Source organism: Dreissena polymorpha, chromosome 1 (assembly GCF_020536995.1).
Source record: "Dreissena polymorpha isolate Duluth1 chromosome 1, UMN_Dpol_1.0, whole genome shotgun sequence".
NCBI lineage: Eukaryota > Metazoa > Mollusca > Bivalvia > Myida > Dreissenidae > Dreissena > Dreissena polymorpha.
The window spans coordinates 89461901-89479501 of NC_068355.1; the positions used below are offsets into that span (position 1 = coordinate 89461901).

Sequence of the window (17601 nt, forward strand, 5' to 3'; positions counted from 1 at the left end):
ACAAAAGTGACAGACAGACAACGCCAAAACAATATCCCTCCGCCTCTGGCGGGGGATATATATACTCGTACCAAGTTTCAATAAAATCTGCCAAAGCACTTCCAAGATATGGCTCCGGACACAAAAGTGCCTATAGTAAAAAGCATTTTTTCAAGATACAAAGGGCCATGACTATGTTTTTAACAGATGGTATACAATGCCATTTGGCGTGCATCATCCTCTTATGCATATATAAAAAAAAATATATATATATATACATTATATATATATATACTTATACCAAGTTTAAATGAAATCCGCCAGAGCACTTCCAAGATATGGCTCCGGACACAAAAGTGCCTATTAAAAGCATTTTTTCAAGATACAAAGGGCCATAACTCTGTTTTTAACAGATGGTGTACAATGCCATTTGGCGTGCATCATTCTCTAATGCATATATATACTCATACGAAGTTTCAATGAAATCCGCCAAAGCACTTCCAAGATATGGCTCCGGACACAAAAGTGCCTATAGTAAAAAGCATTTTTTTCAAGATACAAAGGGCCATAACTCTGTTTTTAACAGATGGTGTACAATGCCATTTGGCGTGCATCATCCTCTTATGCATATATATACTCATACGAAGTTTCAATGAAATCCGCCAAAGCACTTCCAAGATATGGCTCCGGAAACAAAAGTGCCGGACGGACGGACAACGCCAAAACAATATCCCTCCGCCTCTGGCGGGGGATAACAAGGCAAATTTTGACAGCGCACGACGCACAAAAGGCGATCACATAAAAATGCTCCGTCCCGGGCAGCCATGTTCTTCAACCAATCGGAACCTATTTCGAACTCAACCAAAATTTAATTGGTACAAATCGCCTGACCAAATTTCATGAAGATCGGACAATAAATGTGGCCTATATAGTGTAAACAAGGCAAGGTTGACGCCGCACAGCGCACTATGGACCAAATGCAATCACAAACGCTCACCATGAGCAAGATGAGCTAAACACGGACAAAGGATATTAAATCTGCCAAAATTGGTCAGTCTGAGAGTCGAAATACCTTCCTTTACAATCGTTTACACACAGCTATAATTCACCTCTGAAAGCTTGCCACAGACTCATCTAGCCAGGCAGGAACGGGTGCACACAAGTTACGAAGGGACAGACGGACAGACAAGTGCAATGCTTCATGCCTCCCACTTTAAAAGGCATTAAAATCCCACACAACACAATCTTTGTAACGATTCATTTTATTATCAGATAGAAACAAACAATTAAGCATTGCACAAGAGTACAAAAATAGCACTAGATCGCAATAAATAGGTAATAATGGCTGGGTATGTCTTTGGATTTAACACCATGTGCCACTTCATATGGTGACATCACAACACTTAAAGCATCATGATAGTTCACGAAACAATACACATTCAATTCTTTTGATATACCAAACACTTAATACAAATATCAAAACTGAACTCAAGATAGTAGATTCAATTTCAACTATTAACAGATATTGATAAACGTTACTTAAATGTCATAAATTACTACTAGTTGATGTTATTATGTAATGCCAGCAACATCTCAATGAACGAGCCTCACTAAGGGACAACACGTTAAATGTGTGTGCATTACGTATCGTCCCAAATACTCTACACAGACTAACGAGGTCGAAAACATTCCGCCTTTGCTGGATTTTTTTTAAAGATACCCCCTTCTTATAAAAAAAGGACATAAAAGCATTAACTGTCGTCCCTGATTTGCATGTGTGTCAACTGTACTTGCATTAAGCCCATTTTCTCAAAGCGATTCTGAATCATTCTAACATCCAAAGGATACAAGTCTGTATTGAAACAGATTTTGTCAGAAGTCTATAATTCACACAGCGCAGGATTAATCTGGATGGATCGCAAATAATGACCTCAATAACTCATAGTCTCAATCAAGGCCTACGCAATTACGTGCACAATTGATTTTACAATCACTTTTAAATGAATACAAAACTTGCCTTTTGGTTCAGCCTTTTCTTTTATTCTGTATAAAACGAGACCATTCACTGATAGTTTCTTTAATTTTCAACTTAATTTTTAATAGATTTAGATGTTTAATTATTCTCAAACATGCATCTGCAACTAAAAGGTGAATGTTGTCCAGGAATCATTCCACAAGATCCATAGCCATGGTGCGTATACATACTTAAAATGGATCCAGGATTGCCCATGCCAGTCAAAACCATCTGAATAATTACCTTCAATGTCAACAATCAGTAAGATGGTCACTTTCTAGCATACCATAGTATCATGGAGACATTACGGCCACAGGTCCTACAGTGCTTCTCAAGGAACTTAATTGTTCTGAGACGATAGTATTTACTTAATTTCATAATTAGTTTTGTATGTTCTTAAACAGTTTCACAATGAGTGGGTTAAAAATGTGATTTCTAGAAAGTTTAATGGGTTAACTACATGCATAGCTACATAAAGAAGTCTCAAATGAGTTCACAAAATTTGTCATAAATTCAACCTAGTGACCTAGTTTTTGACACAATGTGATTCATGGGCACAAATGTTTTGACCCAAAATCATGATTTGGTATTGCATGTGGCATCTAAGGTGTGCGAAAGCTTTTCTTGTAATTTGACCAGGTGATCTAGTTTATGATCAGAAAAGCTTATCATGAGAATGTTGTGTTCTGGTAAGCTAAACAAAAAATACTAAAATGATTTAAGAAAAACATACATTCACTAACTGACATAGTACTTTAAAAAAAATATTTGTTGAGGAATCTAAACCATCGAGTCCTACATTGGTCTTAAGGATCAATCAATCATCTACTATAACATTAAAACTTTATAATACCAAACACTTATATTACAACTAATTTACTACCTATCAATAAATTACTCTACTCTATGTAGACTATCACACTGTGATTGTCATGTTCTATGCCTGCCCAAATCAGATTTGTGCATACCATTATGTAACATTTCAAACTTCCTAATATCAATGTTGAGAAAATCAGATTTGTGCATGCCATGTTGTTACATTTCATACTTCCTAATATCAATGTTGAGCTAAAGAAGCATGTACGTATATCGACATTATACAACATTACCTCATGTAAACACTATAAAATGTCTCGAAAAGTACTTCAACTTTGGAAATATTTTTGAAGACTTAGCTTAAGCACAAGATGTTTCCAATCACGAGGCCTGATGTATTTAGTAACAGGGCCTAATGTCTTCAGTCACGAGGCCTGATGTGTTTAGTAACAGGGCCTAATGTCTTCAGTCAAAAGACCTGATGTGTTTAGTAACAGGGCCTAATGTCTTCAGTCAAAAGACCTGATGTGTTTAGTCATGTGGCCTGTTTTCTCTGCCATTTAACTTATTTTCCCTATATCTTGCCTGCACCAACAAAAGCAAAAGCACTTTCCCTGTCCTTTGATTGTTAATGGTTCAAGTGCACCAGGAATCAGGACTTGGTGACAGTTGTTGTTGCAACAAGTGCTGCAGAGCATGTTGCAATTGTGGGCGTTGTCAGCACACTAGGCATGGTCACCATTATAACTGGCTTGACCACATGCTGACTTATAACCGGTTTTATTACATGCTGACTTATAACCGGATTGACCACATGCTGACTTATAACTGGTTTTATCACATGCTGGCTGATAACAGGTTTGACCAAATGTTGACTTAGGACTTGACCGGATTGAAGAAGTGGTAGCTGTACAGGTTTTAATAGCGGGGAAGCAAACATACTGTTTAGTTGGGCCTGAGTGAGGCCTGTCTGGGTCATCTGAATCCCTGGAGACATGACAGTCATAGGGGTCATAATCTGGGTCAGTTGGTTCATGTGGGTCAGCTGGTTGAAGCCAGTCAATGAAACCAGAGGATGAGAAGTCATGTGACCAGCAATAGATGAGCTCACGCTCACTGAAACGGGCAGGGTGTTAGAAAGGTTGCTGGTTGAGACAATCATTGGGGTGCGAGGCAGGGCAAGGAAGGGCCAGGCCAGCTGACCGTTGACAATGTGCCTCAGGGGGACCGTTGACATCACTGACATCTCTGGCTTCAGCGTGGTCACAGTCTTTGGAGCAGTGGAGGCCACAGAGAATGCTACTAGATTGTTCAGTGGTTGAAGGTTACTCACATTGACAGAAGTGCCCATCACAGAGTTCACACTAAATGGTATCACAGACTGTTTCAAAGGTTCTAATTTAAAATCATTTTTCAGCGAGGTATACGAGGCAGATGCCAGTCCTGCTGGCAATGAGGTCCCCGTTGTGCTGGCGGTCTGAAGTGTCATTGCTGGGGCGTTGAGAGAGGTCAGCAGGACTGGATGTGCTATCTTCTGCAATGAAGGCCAGAATGCCATGGTCGCTACAGATGTGGTGCCTGAAGACGACCTGTTCTGCATGGAGATAGTATTGGAGAGAGAGGGTGGCTTAGCGATGGTCACTACCCTGTCTTTGACCACTAGTGACCCTCCTGATCCCTGTGTCGTCATGGGGAGGATTTGGGAGGGCTGAGAACTGGGGGGCAGCTTAAGCTGGGCTAGCGGTCAGAGGCGCAGAGGTCACTGGAACATAATTGTATGTACATGTGTGTTTGCCATAATCAGAATGTTACAGGGGAAGATCTGGAAAAATGTAAAATTTAAAGCATAATTTTTTTGTCAAGCAAATATCAGGAAACAAGTAAGATGATATATACTTGGCCACAAAAGCAACAATCTGTAAGGTTAAATGCATTTTTTTTATGTTTGAACATGTTTATAATTTTAGATACAAGAAAGGTTACAAAGTTGTAATCGAGTCATGAATGTGTCTGTGATGTAACAATTTTTTTTCTTGGACCTGGTGACCTAGTTTTATGACCCATAGGACCCGGTGAAAGAACTGCAGCCGCATTCATGTGTTTAACTTTTAAATGGCAGTATCCTTCATCTTAAGTCAAGAGACTTACCACAAGACTGTGAAGAGTTGGCCTGCTTCTGCAGAGCTTGCCTCTGTGTCAACGTCTGGTGGAGTAACTGGGTCACCGGGAGCTGCTTCACTGCCAGCAGGGGACGGGGCTCCGTGGGAGGGGCCTGGGAATACACAGCTGATGGATGCCCTAGGGCTGCCAGTGTGAATGCTGGTGATGTGGTTGTGGTGCTATAAGCCGGTTGGGGCTGCTGTTTGGGAGCCATCTCCAGCAGCTTATTGGTCATTCTCATGTCAAACCCAGCTGGTGCAGTCAACTGGTTTAGCATTGCCAAGCCCTTGTATAAGATATACTAAGATCAGTGAAATACGTAAATGCACATTAATAGAAAACAACAAAATTCAAATTTTAAATTGAGTCTTCTTAAATAACTACAAAGAACTAGCAAATACAAACAAGAGGGCCATGGTGGCCCTTGGGTCGCTCTCCTGAGTGGAAGTAAAATTAAGCAAGTGTTGCAAACGTTGTTTGTGAAAAGAAAGGGTTTGTTGTTTGGCAGATATATAAATATATGCGTTATAAGTAGGTTTTTGTAATTGTCTATGTTTTTTGCAAATAGACATGTGTTTCCCATTGCAACAGCTTATTATGGACAAAAGTGATATGAGAACATTCATTTGATAATGAGCATAATTAGCAAAAAGAAAATTGAAATACATTTTTCAACAAATTATCCAGCTTTGAGATCATCAGATAAGCATCTCAGCATCTTTGGACTTATACGGGATGACTAGTTACAACTTGTTTTAGCAAGAACAGCTTTAGACAGAAGGGGTAATCATGTGATAGTCATTATGGCGACGTTCATGCAGAGTTAGGTATTTTTCGCTGTTTTATACCTTTTATTACTTGTATTTATTGTTTTAAGGCCACTCACTTTTTAGCCATATCAGCAAGAAAGTTACTAGCATTTATTTCGTGTTGAAATTTGCTCTTTATCTTGACTTTACTCGCTGCGAAGTTTCTAAGCGGAATGACCTTATTAGAGCTCCACTAAGAAAATGTGTGTGGAGTAGTCGAGATATAAAGCGAATTTTAATATGAAACACAACTATTGTCAAGCAATATGGTCCACCGTCCCTTACCGGTGAAACTCCAGCATTCAGATTTTTAAAATATATATTTGTTGCCATAACAACCAGAATTTTCGATGTAGGAACAAAATGAATTGACGTGCATAATCTCCATATTGCCATCTATCCATGTTTCAAGTTTCATGAAAAAATGTGAAGAACTTTTTAAGTTATCGCAGGATCCAGAAAAGTGTGACAGACTGACTGACTGATACACAGAGGGCAAACCATAAGTCCCCTGTGGTTTCACCCGTAGGGCAAAATAAACGTTAATCACAAGTTTACTGATATGGCTGGAAAGTGAGCATCATTAACAAATTAAACAAAGGTCATAATGGGTAAAAACTGGTGAAGTGTATCTGCATGGACGTTGCCATATTGACTATCACGTGATTACCTCCTCTGTTTAGATACCCCAAAACAACTACATTTTTTTGTATTATAAATTTAGTGTTCATGAACTATTTTTTGCATAATTAAATACCATATCTTGAATTGTTATCATACATCAAAGTCAGTAAAGGATTATGAGAATATCTACCGGGTACTAGAAATTCAAGATTGATACATGTATTATTCTCTTTAAGGTACCAAACATCTTACAATTGATCTTTCTCATAGTTACAAATGTTAGCACATATGTGCAAATATACAAACACAGAAAAATTGAAGCAAACAAACGTTTTTTTTTGCAAAACAACAGCAAAAACTACTTAGCCATTTAACCAAACATTATTTTCTTCTAAAAAAAGTGATTGTTTTTTTTATTACCCAATTATTCACATGTCGGAAAAAGTTTTTTAAACTATGGGAACTATTTTCAGACTCGCCTTGCAATGATATTTCTAATTGCAACAACAATGAGTTTTATAGAGAGTAGGATAATTGAATGAAAGGACAAATAAGGTTCATATATAACAATTGTTTTACTTGTTTCACCACTATGTTGAATGTTTGCAAAATAAATCATCATCATCATGCATCAACATCCTCATTACAACTTGAGTGTTAACATGGTTTTACAGAAGCCATATAATGACAAGAGATATGTTTGTCAGAAAACACAATGCCCCCATTGCGCCGCGTTGACACACAATTTCAATGTATCATTTGGCAGGTTTAAAAATTATCTCCCTTTTAAAGCTTATTACTTCCCTTGGATTGTATTTTTTTACTTTTGACCTTGACCTTCCACGACTCAAAATGTTCAGCTCCATGAGATACACATGCATGCCAAATATCAAGTTGCTATCTTCAATATTGCAAAAGTTATGGCCAATGTTAAAGTTTTCGGACTGACTGAAGAACGGACAGACAGTTCAACTGCTATATGCCACCCTACCAGTAGCATAAAAACTGCACCACCTCTTGGCAGACATGTTTTTTTAATGACGAGAACCATTTTTGAACTCATAGCTATCATAAGAACAAATGTTCTGACCAAGTTTCATGAAAATTGGGCCATAAATGTGACTTCTCAAGTGTAAACAAGGTCTTACTATAGCCATATAAGTAAAACTGCACTGCCCCCTGGTGGCCATATTTTTCAACAAACTGGAACCATTTTAAAACTCAGCTGAGACATCATTAGGACAAATGTTATGACCAAGTTTCATGAAGATTGGACAATAAATGTGACTTTTAGAATGTAAACAATTATTTTCTTTAATTTTACCTAGTTTTTGACATTACGTGACTCAATTTTAAACTTGAACACAAAATAATTGGAGAAAAACCTTTGGACAGAGTGTCATGAAGAACAGACAAAAATGTGGCTTCTAGAGTGTTAACAAGCAAATTTGTTGAATTCATATCCCCCGCCAATATGCTTCTGGACACAAAAGTATTATATGTGACACTCAAAAAAGCATTTTTTTAGGGCCATAACTCCGTATTAACAGATAGTGTACAATGTCATTTGGCGTGCACCATCCCCTTATCCCTATATATTCTCATACCAAGTTTCAATGAAATCCGCCAAAGCACTTCGAAGATATGGCTCCGGACGGACGGACGGAAAGATGGATGGACAACGCCAAAACAATATCCCTCCGCCTATGGCGGGGGATAACAAGGTAAAATATTACAGATGGACAAGGCAGCACCAACAAAAGGTGATCCCAAAAGCTCACCATGAGCAAGTTGTGCTCAGGTAAGCTAAAAATGAATCATACTATGTTTTACTATTTAATTCTTCACCATGCATGAGACCGTTGAAATCACTTAGAAAATCAAATACAATTTTAATAAGTTTAATAAATTCAAAAATCTTTCTTATTAGATTCACATTTTAAAGGCTTCATTTACAACCCTATGATACTGATGGACAGCAAACAGCATAGAACATTTAAAGCCAGTAAGTTACTCGCAGGCTGTCCTGGTATTATGCTGGTTGCATAAAGCCATTATCACATTGGTTCTGAGTGACAGAGGGTTAACAGGGGGTAATCATTTAAGTAGCTCTTAGACTGGTGGGAACAGAACATGATAATTGTGTAATAATAACAGCATAGGACTAAATGGGTGTGGGAATGGATACTGTCATTTGGTATTAATTTATCATTTGGTATTAATTCAGCCCACTTTACTTATGAACACAATTATTGTTTCAACAACAGGATGATTTTTTTGATATCTAAAAAAAATGCCCTGTATGCCCGCCCATTAACACTTTGAGAACTTCTGACAGATCGGGTTACCTGTGGATGCCCCACTCCGGACAGACTCAGTGTGATGGGTATCAGGGGTAGGGGCTTTTGAGGCGCCTGGTTGCCATGCAGTGGGGCTCCAGGACTTTGGCTGGGTACCAAGGCTGGTTGGTACCGCACCAGGCCATTGAGGGACTGAGTGAGTGCTTTTTTGGGCGGTAGGCGGACAGCATCTGGGGTCATGGTGCGAGTGTAGAGAACTGGCATTGCGCCTTCAGATACTGCAATGGAATTAAATACATGCAGCTGAGTGTGTCGTATTGTGCACATGCATTATGAACATATTTTTTACAGATGAAACAATAATTAGTGATGTTTTTACAGATGAGACAATAATAAGTAATATTTTATAAGTTTGTTGGGTTTCACACCGAGTTCTTCTTGTTTTATTTCATTAATTTGCTGTCATGTGGGACAGTTTTGAGAAACAAATGAACATTTTATACAGATACTATCACTAATGAAAAGATACACAAAATTAATAGCCTTGATTTCATACTTTCATACTATGAAAACAGTGATTTAACAAACATAAAACATTTATGGACCAGACAAGCATACCACAATTCCTAACAAATAACACAAATTTTAATTTAAGGCACGGCCACTGCCCAGCTACTCACACTTGCGGGTGTGGTGTTTCCGCTTCTTGCCGGTGCGCGGCGTCGGCGAGTTGGTCTCCATGGCGAGACGCTCTGCCTCCTCCTCGTCGTCGTCGTTTTCGTCGTAGTCGCTAGGTGGCGGGGTGCCTCGCTCTTTGGATAGCATGAAAACACGCAATCGTGAGTCAGTGGCACAACCCGCATCGGGTCAAGCAATATAGTATACTTCGAGTACGGGGTACTTTTTAGTAATGCCTGGGCCGAAAATGACAAATCGGGCGTCAGTTAATCTAAACATACTTTTCCGGGTTAGTTGGTTTACCAGATTTAAGTGTGAATGCTTAAGCCAGTAACTGACATGGCCGTAAAATGCAATGACCGATCCCCACACAAGTTATACGACCGGCCCGAGACTCCAAACAGCGATCCTAGGCTTTGCAGCCGTCCACAAATTAAAGGGGCAATTGGTTAGTGTCGCGTATTTTCATTCCTACACGTGTGTACCCCGCCTACCATTGCAGGTATTTGACCCACCTGTCGCCGTTGACGTTGAGTTCGTCTCGTTGTCCTCGTCGTCCTGGGACACGGCCAGCGCGTTCAGGTCCACGTCGATGTCCATTTTCTGCAGGTCCGTCTTCAGGCTGGACAGACGTTCCTGTAGCACGATCTTCTGGTTAACGAACTGGTGCAGCTCGATTTCGAATTCTCGCTCTTTGCGCTTCAGATTCTATACACATATATAATCAGTCATAAGTCCAATAGAGTTGCATGTGGCACATGATGAGAACTCATATTATATATCATAATATATGTTATATTATTATTCATTTATTCGACTGTACTGTCGTACACTGTCAGACGACAAACACACACATTGAATGCAAAAAATGCTGAATTTAAATTAGCATATCTATCCGTAGTATCGGCCCTCTTTATGAATACATACGAATTTTCGAAGTGAACAAATACAAAAACACGACATGTTTTAATGACCATCTATAGATAAATGTGTATTCTTAGACATAACAACAACAACTGCATTTAAATAGGCAATGTTTTGACTAAATACTAACTAAACATAGCTTCCTGTAGTAATCTCTTTCATGAACATTTGCTCTTTCGGTCCCGTTTTTTCAGGCTCATTCGGCCCAAGTACCAGGCTTTTTTGGTCCCTTTGAATAAATCGGCAGTTTTTTGCATTCAAGCCTGTTTTTTTTCGGCGTAAGCTGTATTAAGCCAGCTTTTCACCTTAGCCTGACCTTTGTTAGCGTCCAATAGAATTCAAATAAAACTTCCCGCGACCAAGTACAGATGAATACACTTCATTGACTGCATTGGCTGATTTGAGAATACGACCAGCACCTTGGAAACATGTCCGCGTCTTTGTAACACTGTTTTACTGCGTGTTAAGCATGAAACAATTTTATATCTAATGAAAAGGCTTAATAGATAGAACTCAATCTCGACATCAATACAGTTTGTGCGTCCACCTTTTATTTTCAGAAGATTTTCAGCACGAGAACGTTTGCACTTAAAGGCTATTTTCTCATATTTAGTACTAACTTCCATATTCCTGTCAACATGTTAACATGTTAAAGTATAGAGAGCAGTGGAAGCGAAGACTCACTTTAATGTATTGCATTTCAACTCGCGAGGTATATCGGGTCAATTTGCGGCCACTGTGTGTGAATGTCAGAGTTTACAACAGGTCATCGCTGCGTCTCAACCCTATGTGCTGATCGGAGTTCGCGGCCAGGAAAATAATCATTACATAATAAAGACGCTATAGCGTGAACTAGGTGAACTGGAATTTTCTTTAGACCAGACAGATGTTAAATGAAGATATCCAGCGATATCATATGGTATGTCAATAATAGATTCTTAATGTGTTTTACAACAATACCATGATAAATATTGTTTTTAATTAATTTAACAAGAATTATGCCATCATATTGACTAATGAATTAAGCATGAGCGCAATGATTCTCGATACTGTTAATAATCGAATCAAATAGCAACGCCAGACAAACCACTAAAACAGGTTTGTTCGAAGAACGCGCGTATAAATATTTAAAATATATACGGATACTTCGCGTGTGGCCGGTTGACTCATATGTTTTAATTTCACTTCCATTCTTCTTTTGGTTTTCTGTTTTGTATCTATACGTTTATGACCAGCAATATGTAATAATGTAAAATAAGCCGCGAAAACTCCGCGTATCATCCCGTACTGCGTTTGCTGCAGCTAAGAACTGCACAGAAAAAGACATTCGCTATCTTTGATCTCATTCATTGAAGTCTTTACCTTTCATTAACTGCAACCACAATCAACGCCGTATATCTTTTTTAAAGATATTTCTTGTTTCCATTCTCCTTAGTGTACGACTGTACAGTCGAACACTTTCTAGAAATATGGAACAACTGATTGGATTTGAAGAAAACACAATGCTGTTTTTTCTTTTAAATATGCTGATTATAGATAAGGGCACAACCAGTACATGACAGCAGTGTAAAGGGAGACAACCTTTGAAGGGACTACTTCTTTAACCCCGCCCACACGACCGCTGGCATGTTTGCAGTATTTTTAGAAACAAGCATGTGCGCGATGATAATGGCGTATACATAAAAGCTTTTTATAGTTCTCGGTTCATGTGTTGTCCTCATAAAGTAAACCAGTGTATATCATCAGATGTAAACATCATAATTGATCATTATGCCACAATTTGAAGAAAAATCAATAATCGTGTTGGCGTCAGTGATAATGATTATGTTTCAGAATTTAGTGCAAATAAGGCTGCAGTTTGTCGAGGTTATGTAAGGCTGTGTCGTATATAGTACTTGCAATAATGATATTTCAAAAGAAATCAGTATGAACGCGATTTCAACAATACAATGCATTTTCATTCATGCGATAATGGATTACAGAACAAGTTATTAAAAACTAGAATGAATTATTTTCCATAGGTGTTCATATTACGTTTTAGTTTTTCTTGAATGCTTGGAGCTTTTATATGTACATACGTGCAGCTGAAACTGGAGGGTACCTAGCTTGGAGTTGGGTAATTGTAACTAACCGTTTAACTAGTCCCCCCAAAAACAACTGGTGACGATTGATACCGTTAAATATATTCACCTGTGCATATAACGATAAAACGCATATTAAAATTAATAAAAAGGGATAATTTTCCAGTATCTTAAAGGGAATTGTTCACAGATTTTGGCATGCTTCGAAGTTTCTCAATTAATGTTTTAAATTTACAAATGTAAACAATGGTACTGAAGGGCGCAAGAATAAAAGTAAGGAAACAAAATCCCTATCTGGGCTCGAACCACTGACCCCTGAAATGAAAGTCTAGCGCTGAAACCACTGGGCCATCCTGGATGATATAAATAGGGAGGTAATTTTATACTTAATATAAGCAATCCTCGAGATGTTACAAAATACAACCATAACAACAGAACTCTGCAAATTATTCCATCGTTTTAAGTTTGTAATTTTTAATAAAGTTCAGATTTTTTAATCGTGAAAGGTGCATAAAATAATCTTTTAGATCATAGTATTGTTCAGTATTACTATGTACTTGCCAAAAACATAATTTAAATTATTTATTGTTCCATTGAACAATGTGTACTAATATGAACTTTATTATAAGGTAAATTGTTTAAAAACTATTTTTTGTTAGTTAAAAGCTCTATATGTCATGCCACCAGCACAAAGGACAACAATGGAAATAAGAGTCGCTCTTTTTTGTGTTATCCTTGGTGTTTGGTGTGCATGTCATGGTTTATACATTTATTCTCATGCGTTCTACTATTCTGTTTAATACATGTTGTTTTAAATGTCCATGTATGTGTATTCCATACCGAAATAAATCGATCAATCAAAAAAACGAAAATAGGCAAATTTGAAACAATTGTTTTCATGCATTTCAATTTATCAAAACTTTAACAGGTCCATTTTAGTTTCAGTGTCAAGTTGTGTATGTGGTAGAGCAGGAAGATAGTAAGACTGAGTAGGAAGACGAAAACAGAAATAAAGATTGACACACCAGGTTGTTTAATCCTTTATATACAGCAGTTTCCACATACTGTGTCCCCATAGTCAAGGAGCGGTTGGATCGAACAACGATTAAAAAAACATGTTTATTGATAGGTTTTTTGATAGAATGAGATATATTCCGATCAACCTGAACGATTTACCTGAATGTAGCGAAGAGAACTGCGCAGAATGCCCAGGTTTGACGTCCTCTTTTCTTCAAGACTTGGGATATTCTTCTTTAGAAAGTCAAAGCATTCTTTCAAGTGGGCGCGCCTAAAATCATTTTAATACCGACACCTGGGTTTGGGAAGCTGATCATTTGTTTATTATAAAATTTTATCATTCGACTTAAAAATAATTCATTTTCGTATATGAATGAAATTCAATTTAACCCACATTTGATCATTATAACTCCTTTTAAATATAGTAAGTAAGGAAGAGGTTAGAGTTACTAATTAATTCCATAAACATACATTCTGCCAGTAAACACACCTGTTTTTTTCCAATTTGTTGTGAACTTCTCTGGTGCCTGCGCTGTAGATACAAACATAGGCTCCGTCATAAAACGTTCACAACCGCAAGTATAAAGGCAACTAGAGCTCTAAACTATTTACCTTCAAAAGTGATTGAAAACTGCACTATCGACTTCATTTACATCTACAAATTATAATAAGTGATGCTGTATTAAGCAATGCAAAGACATAGCGGAGTGATAGTGTATCATGCCAAAAGCTTTCATGAACAGTTCAATTTCTCAATCTGATTAAAATGTAAACCAAATCAAACACTCTTAAAGCTACATAAATACTAATATATTTCGAAAATAAAGTTAACCCATAAAAAAATCAGTGTTCTTTATAGCAAAAGCTCACATTTTAATGCTAGACGTAGTGTGGAAAATTAGATTTATACAAAATGCTCCTTTTTTATGTTTTGTGTGGCAACATAGTCCATGTAAATTTCCCGCGACGATGCCCGAACATTTACAAGCAAACACGAGATTAGCTTTGGACAGCTGATGGGAACTATGCGCTTTCGACCCTACCCGAAGCCAATCTCAGGTTTGCTCGTAAATGATCGGATATCGTCGCGTGAAAAGAATATATTGTGACATTTTTTTTTAAAACGAACATTATGTACTCGCTAAGTCGATGCTACCATACCACATCTAGCGTTGAAATTTGGGCTATAACTACCATTGTTTATGGGTTTAGTTTATTTTACGAAATATTTGTTAATTTTGAGTATTTAGATAGCTTTAACATAGCGGACCAAGCATTACAGTAAGATTGTTTCCAATCTGCAACTCTAATTTGGTAACTATATGGATGAAAGGATGATAAAGTTTGTAGTCATAATTATCTTGCCCATATTTAATGGTACTGGAAAATACACACGATTGAGGACATCTGAAGGAGCGCATTACAAACAAGTGAGAACTTCGTACGTTTTCTCTTAATGCTTCAAAAATGACATTTTTACAGTTTTTTTTCCAAATGTTAAAATGCACTTTCATGTGGCCTTGTCAAGGTACCAGTTTCATGGCATATACGCATGGTGAGTTAGAGACCGCTACTTATTTCTCACCGAAGAAAAGCGCTATCCCCGCTGGATCCTTCGAAGTTTCCGTCGGAATTGCGTGAACTGCTAGAAATAAAATTACAAAAATGAATGTCTTTTTTTTTCAAATAAAAAAATATCTATAATTTAAAGAAACAACAATTAACATACTTGCCCTTTGATTTAAAATCGTGACGTGCACAACGATCAACTTATTAGTCTTTTATTTAGGGTTGAATCAGGCTTCCAACTGATATGTACATTAAAACGCAAAGGCATTGTGGTGTCTGTCCTTTGCCGAAACATACTGTACATGGAAATACTATTTACTGTCTAAGCTGCTGGTTTGCATAAAATACTCAAGGTAGTGCTGATAATTATCTATTTAGGAGTTTCGTGCTACATCCAAATAACATTTTGAACTGGCTCAACTTACGACTGAACTGGCAAACAAATAAAAACAAGATAAAACAATAAAACATCGCATAACGGGTGCCACGCTCGGCTGCGAAAGCTTGTCAGATTATTTTTTTTAGAGGTCACAGTGACCTTGTCCTTTGACCTAGAGACCCAAAAATGGATGTGGCGTGTAGAACTCATCGAGGTGCAGCTACATGTGAAGTTTCAAAGTTGTAGGTAGAAGCACTTTAATTTTAGAGGCAATGTTCAAAAACTTAACAAAATGTTAAGGTTTTAGCACGACGCGGACGGCGGACGTCACATGGCGGACGACGAGCTGGCTATGACAATATCTCGGGTTTTCTCCGAAAACAGCCGAGCTAAAAATTGGTCCCAATTGTAACCTATTTTGGCTTTTAAAGGGGCCGTCCAACAGATTAAGGGTCGTATCGACGCGATTCGATATTTTTGGAAACTACGAGGATTGCTTATATAGCTAAACAATACATCCGCTCTGAATATGAGCGTGGATGGTCGAGTTGTCTAGGCGGGAGGCTTTTTACTCCAGGAATCCAATTCCAGGGATCACTGGTTCGAGCCCTGTTGAGGGTTACTTTTTTTCCTTTTCTTAAAGGGGCCTTTTCACAGATTTTGGCATTTTTTTAAATTATTCATTAAATGCTTTATATTGATAAATGTAAACATTGGATCATAAAAGCTCCAGTAAAAAATAAAGAAAAAAATTAAAAAAGGAAAAGAACATTGCCCGGAGCAGGTTTCGAACCAGTGACCCCTGGAGTCCTGCCAGAGTCCTGAAGTAAAAACGCTTTAGCCTACTGAGCTATTCCGCCGAGTACACATTGTTGACGTATTTTATACCTTATATAAGCAATCTTCGTAGTTTAACAAAATTTAACGACAAAAACAGAACTCTCCAAATTATTCAATCGTTTCGCGTTGCAACGCTTTATAATTTTTAGGTTTTAAAATCGTCAAAAGATGCATATAATGGCTATATTAGATCATGGTTAATGTTCTGTATTACTGTTTCCTCACAAATATCATAACTAAAACGAAAACTTAAGAATCTGAAACAACTTTTTTCAATTTTGTCAATTTACCAAAGCGTGAAAAGATCCCTTTAAATTGTATTCTTGTTTTTTTTACTGGAGATTTATAGTTCAAATGTTTAAATTTATCAATATAAAGCATTTAATGACAAGCTTCAATACATTCCAAAATATGTTGGCCCCTTTAAGTTCATCTGTGCATTTGGTTTTCAGGCCTTTCATGTAGATGGTCTGTCACATGATTACTCTTATCAAGGTCAAGTTTACTGTAGACATGCGTGTTTCTAAAAATAGAACAAGCTTGTTACCCGGATTTCGTTCGAATTCGCTCCTCTTTTGGCGATCTTGCGACGAATCCACTGCTGTCGCTTCCTTCTTCAGAGGCACCGGACTCTGACAACTGTCCATCAAGTGACTGATGTCGTTGTTTTGCGGGCACTTGACCTGAATTTAAACATCAATGTGGCACGACCGCATAATGTCGCTGCGCAATTTGCAAATTAGATCCTTTGGAAATTAAACCGTTGCAAAATAACTGCAATATAAAACTTTACCGAAGTTGTTGATGATAACAAAGGTGAATTAATAACTTTTTTAAAGATCAACCATGATTATAACATACACACATGGATAACACATTACATAGATTGTCTTCAAAACATTGCACTTACATGTGCCAAATGAACCACGTGCTTTCTTACATCGCTTACCTTGGTCGCGAGACTCCAAAAATTCCGCAGCTTCTAAAAGCGCTTCCAAACCCATCGCGTAGAAACAGGTTTGGAATCTAGTCCTTTACACTAATAAATCAATTTTCTCAGGTTGCCGAGATACTTTATAATATCGGGAAGTAATTTGTCTAAGCTTTTCAGCCCTGAATATGGCGGGCGGCTTGATCAAAACATCTCCACACTAACATGCACAAACACCACGTGGACTTTGATTGACACCAAACGTTTCAGCCAATCGAAATTAAGAATTGTGAAATAGCCGTCTCGGTTCATAAACTGGGTCGATTCAACCGCGCGTAAGTTCGATCTATTAATTTTGTTTAAAACACTTCCACTTTAAACAATATGGTGTTTTGTTTCATCTTTATTAAATCTTTATTAAATATTGAATACATCTTGATGTTACTGTCATAATTTATACATTAACAAGCTAATAAAGAT

General features: G+C 37.6%; 1 protein-coding gene across 1 annotated transcript; it reads right to left on the minus strand.

Annotated features, from left to right (window-relative positions):
• Window positions 1-1225: 1225 nt before the first annotated feature.
• Window positions 1226-17369, minus strand: LOC127836055 (uncharacterized). Its single transcript, XM_052362512.1, has 11 exons — window positions 17131-17369; window positions 16738-16873; window positions 14988-15047; window positions 13893-13934; window positions 13562-13673; window positions 9896-10088; window positions 9383-9514; window positions 8751-8980; window positions 4958-5255; window positions 3288-4546; window positions 1226-3199 (listed from the first exon to the last, which is right to left on the minus strand). The coding sequence occupies exons 1-10, from the start codon at window positions 17192-17194 to the stop codon at window positions 3462-3464; spliced, it is 2352 nt and encodes a 783-aa protein (XP_052218472.1). The 5' UTR covers window positions 17195-17369; the 3' UTR covers window positions 1226-3199; window positions 3288-3461.
• Between the last annotated feature and the right edge of the window lie 232 nt (window positions 17370-17601).

Bases quoted from the DNA above. Each gene is read 5' to 3' on its own strand.
- LOC127836055 (XM_052362512.1), bottom strand. From the start codon at position 17,194: ATGGGTTTGGAAGCGCTTTTAGAAGCTGCGGAATTTTTGGAGTCTCGC. The intron at 5,256-8,750 runs GTAACCCGATCT...ATCTTATACAAG, and splicing joins CCGGAGTGGGGCATCCACAG to GGCTTGGCAATGCTAAACCA. The intron at 4,547-4,957 runs GTAAGTCTCTTG...TCTGACCGCTAG, and splicing joins CAACTCTTCACAGTCTTGTG to CCCAGCTTAAGCTGCCCCCC.